The sequence below is a fragment of the Pseudorasbora parva genome, chromosome 25, assembly GCF_024679245.1.
Source record: "Pseudorasbora parva isolate DD20220531a chromosome 25, ASM2467924v1, whole genome shotgun sequence".
Taxonomy (NCBI): Eukaryota; Metazoa; Chordata; class Actinopteri; order Cypriniformes; family Gobionidae; genus Pseudorasbora; species Pseudorasbora parva.
In genome coordinates, this window is record NC_090196.1 from 31,017,919 (window position 1) to 31,024,557 (window position 6,639).

Consider the following 6,639-nt stretch of genomic DNA (forward strand, 5'->3'; position numbering starts at 1 on the left):
TACACTCAAAAGCCTATAAATCCTAAGGGGAAACTCAAAACTTCACGAAAATTGTTGGGTATATGTGGCATAACATGTTGAAGACACATGCAAAGTTTTATGGAGATCGGAGTATAGGGGGCGCTATAAGTGTTAAAAAGCTTTGAAAACCATGTATTCCCTATGGTGAATCTCTGTAATCAGGTGGGGTTAAAACAGCCACATAATATGCATATATTATGATAGATCTTCTCATACTGAACAACTTTGCCTCTATAACCAATACTGTCAATCAAATCTTTATTTAAATATTCACAATTATGTTAAAAACCTCATTTTGCAAACTAGTCCTAAGTTTTTTGCCTGATCGGAACCAAACCACAGCAGTATGATTCTCTGCACTCTCCTGATCAATTCATATTTAGACTTTATAAAGTCACTATTACAATATTTAAAATCACATTTTGTCAGTTCATCACCATTTCACCTGATATCTCTCAAATTCATTCAGTGCTTAAAAGCCTTTCATGCAAAAGGTGTCAAATGCTTAAAAACCTTAAATGGCTTGAACCCCGCTAAATGCTGCTCGCAGCTTTAATTATTATTATTATTATTATTATTCTGCCGTAAAACTCATCGTGCAGACCAAACCGTAAGGGCTAGAGACTTGAAACTTTGTCAATAGGTAGTCCAAAAATCGAGGAAAGGTTATCAAATTATGAGCCAGATTGGCCAATAGGTGGCGCTATAGCAATCAATTGCGCAAAAGGGCTCATAACTCCTAAACCGTTTGGTCCACACTCAAGTGTCTTATATCATTGGAAAGCTGAGACCTTGGCGAACAAAACGTATATCTCCGATTTCATTTCCGTCATGAAAATTTTTCCGCCATTTTGAATTTTGTCAAAAACCTACTTTTGCGAACTAGTCCCTGGTTTTTTGACATATCGGAACCAAACCAGTGCCAAAATGTTCTGTCTAGTCTGAGTATCAATAATTATCAAAAAAAAGTTGATATTTTGAATCATGAACGAAAAGGGGCGTGGAAATGTACATTTAAGGCGGAGCCTATTTTACTAAAGAGGCTATAACTCCAGCAAGAAATGAGATATCTTCACCAAACTTGGTACACATGTTTATGGGCTCATTCTTTGGTCACGATAAAAAAATCGCGACGATTGGCCACTTGGTGGCGCTATAACATGGAAAAAACACAAAAAGGGTTATAACCACGCGACCGCTAGTCCGATTGACTTGAAAATTGGTAAGCAGTGTCTTGGCCCAAGGTACCATGTATGTCTATGAGAACATTGGCGTATCTCAAAAAACATGGCCGCCATCGGCCAATGAAATTTGAGCACCTATTAGACAGGGTTAACGGAGGTTGATCAGAACGAAACTCAGTAGGCATGTTTGACTCATGGTCCTAGAGGTCTGTAAGAATTTTGAAAGAAATCGGCCACTAGTTGGCACTAACGAATTTTATGGCTCTGTAATCGCGTGGCGTTGCACACATCGGCAAAATATGCATATCATATGATAGATCTCCTCATGTTGAACAACTTTGCCTCTAGAACCATTGCTGTCAATCAAATCGTTAAATAAATATTTGTAATTATGTTAAAAACCTACTTTTGCGAACTAGTCCCTGGTTTTTTGCCCAATCAGAACCAAACCAGTCTAGGATAATTCTCTGGACTCTCTAGATAAATAATTATCAAAAAAAAGTTGATTTTTTGCATTTGGATGGCTATAACAGGACCATTTAGAAAAGAGGTGTGGCAAAATACACTCAAAAGCCTATAAATCCTAAGGGAAAACTCAAAACTTCACGAAAATTGTTCGGTATATGTGGCATAACATGTTGAAGACACATGCAAAGTTTTATGGAGATCGGAGTATAGGGGGCGCTATAAGTGTTAAAAAGCTTTGAAAACCATGTATTCCCTATGATGAATTGCCTGTAAATTGTATTTTCCATCTCTGTAATCAGGTGGGGTTAAAACAGCCACATAATATGCATATATTATGATAGATCTTCTCATACTGAACTACTTTGCCTCTATAACCAATACTGTCAATCAAATCTTTATTTAAATATTCACATTTATGTTAAAAACCTTGTTTTGCAAACTAGTCCTAGGTTTTTTGCCTGATCGGAACCAAACCACAGCAGTATGATTTTCTGCACTCTCCTGATCAATTCATATTTAGACTTTATAAAGTCACTATTATAATATTTAAAATCACATTTTGTCAGTTTATCACTTCATTTCACCTGATATCTCTCAAATTCATTCAGTGCTTAAAAACCTTTCATGCAAAAGGCGTCAAATGCTTAAAGACCTTAAATGGCTTGAACCCCGCTAAATGCTGCTCGCAGCTTTAATTTATCCTTATTACTATTATTATTATTCTTTTGTTTGATTTTGTTTTGTTTATGACTGTTGTATGCACTATTACATTTTTAAAAAGTTTTATAAATAAACAAAAATTTAACAACAACAAAATTACTCAAATTAAAATGAAAAATGAAAATATAATTAAAAGCTATTTCAAAATATTAATGAATATTGTAATGGTATATATATATATAAATAATACTAAAATACGTATTTTTAATATATAAAATAAATGTTAAAATAAAATTTGAGTGAAATATTAAAAGTGAAAAGTATTAACTAACAATGAACAATATAATTTCACAGTATTTATTAATCTTTGTTAATATTAGTTAATAAAAATGTCCATGTTAGCTCTCAGTGAATTAATTAATGTTAACAGATTTTAACTTTTACTCTTAAATAAGATTAATAAATGCTTTAGAAGTATTTTTCATTGTTAGTTCATGTTAACTAGCGTAATCTCATTGTGAAATGTTATAATAATTGGGGGTTAATTGACAATTTTAAAATATGGTATTAAGTAATATAATTGTCTTATTTAATGTGATATATGACCTAATTTGATACTTGTTTGCATTTTCTAGATTTAATTATACCGTATTTTGCAGACTATAAGTCGCTGCGGAGTATAAGTCGCATCAGTCAAAAAATGCATCATGAATAGGAAAAAAACATATATAAGTCACACTGGACTATAAGTAAGGGATAACGTACACCCAGCCGGTTGTTATCGCAGAATAAACCCAGACAGAGTGATCAGGTCAAACCTGATATATATAAGTCAAACCTGACTATAAGTCGCAGGACCAGCCAAACTATGAAAAAAAGTGTGACTTATAGTCCGGAAAATATGGGTATAATAATAACATTGATACATCATTTCTGAAGTAAGAACTCAAACTTGACGAGTTTAACATCTTGTCTGTTTTCTCACCCTACACACAGTTATGACTTCACTCCTCTCGACTCTTCCGCCGTGTACGTTCTGAGCAGCATGGCACGCCAGCGTCGGGCGTCCCAGTCCAGTGGGGGTGCTGTGAGTCCCGACTGTGAGGCCCTCGGCTCCTCCCACCACTCCACCGGCAGCAAATCACAGCGCAGCCATGCCTCAGGGAGCTCTGGAGCCACACCCACGAAGTGCAAGCGGCCAATGAATGCCTTCATGCTTTTTGCCAAGAAGTATAGGGTGGAATACACACAGATGTACCCCGGCAAAGACAACAGGTGTGTGGATGTGCAAACCAATAGATGTTTGCATAGTGGGCTGTCTTCATATCTGTTTCCTACGTAGGCAGCATCCCAACTAAATTGGGACAAAAAATAACATTAGGCTAAAACAAGTTTATTATGTGTAGTAAACATGCTGACTACCTTAATTTGTCCGGTAACATGGGTCTTTCTCTGATAATTGTGTCTGTCTTATTTACTCAGAGCTATCAGCGTGATTCTGGGCGATAAATGGAAGAAGATGAAAAACGAGGAAAGGAGGTTGTACACCATGGAAGCCAAAGCTCTGGCCGAGGAGCAGAAACGTCTCAACCCTGACTGTTGGAAACGCAAGAGAACAAACTCGGTTAGCATTTTTAAATTAGCATTGATTAATATTGTGAATCTGTTTTTAATAGATAAAATTGGACTTGCACTATATTGCCAAAAGTATTGGGATACCCCTCCAAATCACTGAATTCAGGTGGTCCAATCACTTCCACTGCGCGGACTTTCTGCAGACTCAAGAGCTCCAGACCTCAAAACTTCTGTGGCCTTCAGATGAGCTCAAGAAAAGTGTGCAGAGAGTTTCATGGAATGGGTTTGCATGGCCGAGCAGCTCATCCAAGCCTTAAGCCCTGTTCACACCGCCAGCGACACGCAGCGACAAAACGACATGATCCCATTCATTTCAATGGAGCGCTGGCGACTTCCGGAGACACGAGCGACAGTGACCGTTGGCGACAGAATGTGGGCGTGTCAAGCGACGTGAGACACGCGACAAAAGTTCAGAAATTTCAACTTTATGCAAACAAGAAGCGATTTTCGCGAGCGACAACCAATAGGAGTGAAGTCAGTGGAGTGCACGTGATCCGTCTGCTTTACTGCTAGTGCGGGGTCAGGAGGAGTTGTTGATATTAGCTTTTAGCAAGTCCCCTGTTCTTTACGATATGTCTCTGTGTAGCCTACATACAGAGACACATTTAAAAAAATTATGCATGGAAAACGTGTCTGGGATTGTGGGGATGTAAAGTAAGTTTTAACTAAACTGCATGCAATATGGTCTACCTATTACAGTACAGTGTGTATGTATTCTAATAACTTGCTCTGTTCTGCAAAACACTAGAATAAAAACGGTACTATTTAATGACGTTTATATGCAACCCGTAGTGGGAACGCCCACTAGCGACATGAATCTCTGGCGCTGGCGACATGCAATGACAAAATCGCTGGCGGTGTGAACGGGGCTTTACATCACCAGGTGCAATGCAAAGCGTGCGATGCAGTGGAGTAAAGCTCACCACCACTGGACTCTAGAGCAGAGGAGACGTGTTCTCTGAGTGACCAATGAGTCTGGGTTTGGCGGTTGCCAGGAGAACGATACTTGCCTGACTGCATTGTGCCAAGTGTAAAGTACCCTTAGTTCCCGTGAAAGGAACTCTTGATGCTTCAGCATACCAATACATTTTGGACAATTTCATGCTCCCAACTTTGTGGGAAAAATTTGAGGACGGCCCCTTCCTGTTCCAACATGACTGCGCTCCAGTGCACAAAGCGTCGGTCCATAAAGACATGGATGAGCGAGTTTGGTGTAGAGGAACTTGATTGGCCTGCACAGAGTCCTGAACTCAACCTGACTGCACTCCTTTGAGATGAATTAGAGCGGAGAATGAGAGCCAGTGCCTGACATCAGTGCCTGACCTCACAAATGTGCTTCTAGAAGACACACTCCTAAACCTTGTGGAAAGCCTTCCCAGAAGATTTGAAGCTGTTGTAGCTGTAAAAGGTGGGAAACTCCATATTAAACCCTACCGATTAAGAATGGGATGTCATTAAAGGGTCTTGTGCATGTAAAGGCAGGCGTCCCAAAACTTTTGGCAATATATTGTACCTAGACTTGTTAAAAGAACTGTCAGCATTTTCACTGGCTCTTAGGATATTAGGAATTTAAAATTGATTGTTAAAACATATTCCTCTCCATTTCGCTAGGGCTCTCAGCAGAACTAGCCTAAGGATCGACATAAAAACACAAACTGGACACCTGGAGACGGACACCGACACATTCTCTCAGAAGAATGATAAACCGCAACTGTGATGCTACACGCACTTGCTTTAGGAAAAAAAAAAAAACGAAATAATAAAATTAGCTAATACAACAATACGTTTTCGCGAGAAGATCTGCGAAAGAAGATTTTTATTTTAAAAATATATAAACGAAAGGCAAATCATGATATAATTATATGCGATATAAAAAGAAATGTAATCTAGTCGACTAACAGTGCTTATGTATTTTTCTTATCCTTTCAAAAATGACGAAAATGCCTTACTCTTCCAAAGCAAGACAACGCTCAGTTCTTCTATCAGGTAATTTCGTATTTCTAGGCTTGAAAGGTGCAACCCTGTGGTGCTATTTTACTGAGGCCGAAGGAGCGCTATATATACAAATAATGTCTATTTTTAAATGTAAAAAGGGGAAATTTAGATCTTAGCTTGTTTTTTCAGCTGTTCATATTAATTATATTTGTATAACTCAACTTATTGCACAGACTCAAATGTATTGCAAACGGACGAATGCTGTTGAACTGCGTATTCGTCGACGTGCTGGAAAGTGGGTCGAATTTGATATGACACCAGTCCAGCCTAGGCCATATTCAGTGTGTGTGTCTGCGCAATTGTGTGCAGGTGTGTGTGTATGATAGTCTATCTATAAGGCCATATTGTACATGGATAGAGTTCCACACACAAGCACACAAGTACAACGACACACATGTTGTCACATACAGCACTTCAGGGCCATGCCTTCACTGTAAGTGTTCTTGTTTTTGCACTTTATATTCATATATAACCTTATACAACCAATAAATGTATACAAGCTGAAATGCTGTGTAAAAAATATCTATATCTTGATAAGATGTATCCTTTGACACAATCATGGCCAAACTGAGCAGCTGAGTGTTGTGCTTTGTGTTTGCCATTGGATTGCATTACAAATACATTTTTTTGTTAATATTGTACAGGTCAACGTTCCCATCCATTTCTTGCACAAACT

General features: G+C 38.2%; 1 protein-coding gene across 1 annotated transcript in view; it reads left to right on the forward strand.

The window, feature by feature from the left end:
* The window catches only part of hbp1 (HMG-box transcription factor 1), a 188,908-nt gene that overhangs the window by 182,222 nt on the left and 47 nt on the right, over nucleotides 1–6,639 (forward strand). Inside the window, exons 9-11 of the mRNA XM_067435709.1 lie at nucleotides 3,330–3,608; nucleotides 3,816–3,957; nucleotides 5,580–6,639. The exon at nucleotides 5,580–6,639 is cut by the window's right edge and continues 47 nt beyond it. Coding sequence (XP_067291810.1) covers nucleotides 3,330–3,608; nucleotides 3,816–3,957; nucleotides 5,580–5,597 — 439 coding nt within the window. The 3' untranslated portion in view covers nucleotides 5,598–6,639. The remainder of the gene's footprint in view (nucleotides 1–3,329; nucleotides 3,609–3,815; nucleotides 3,958–5,579) is intronic.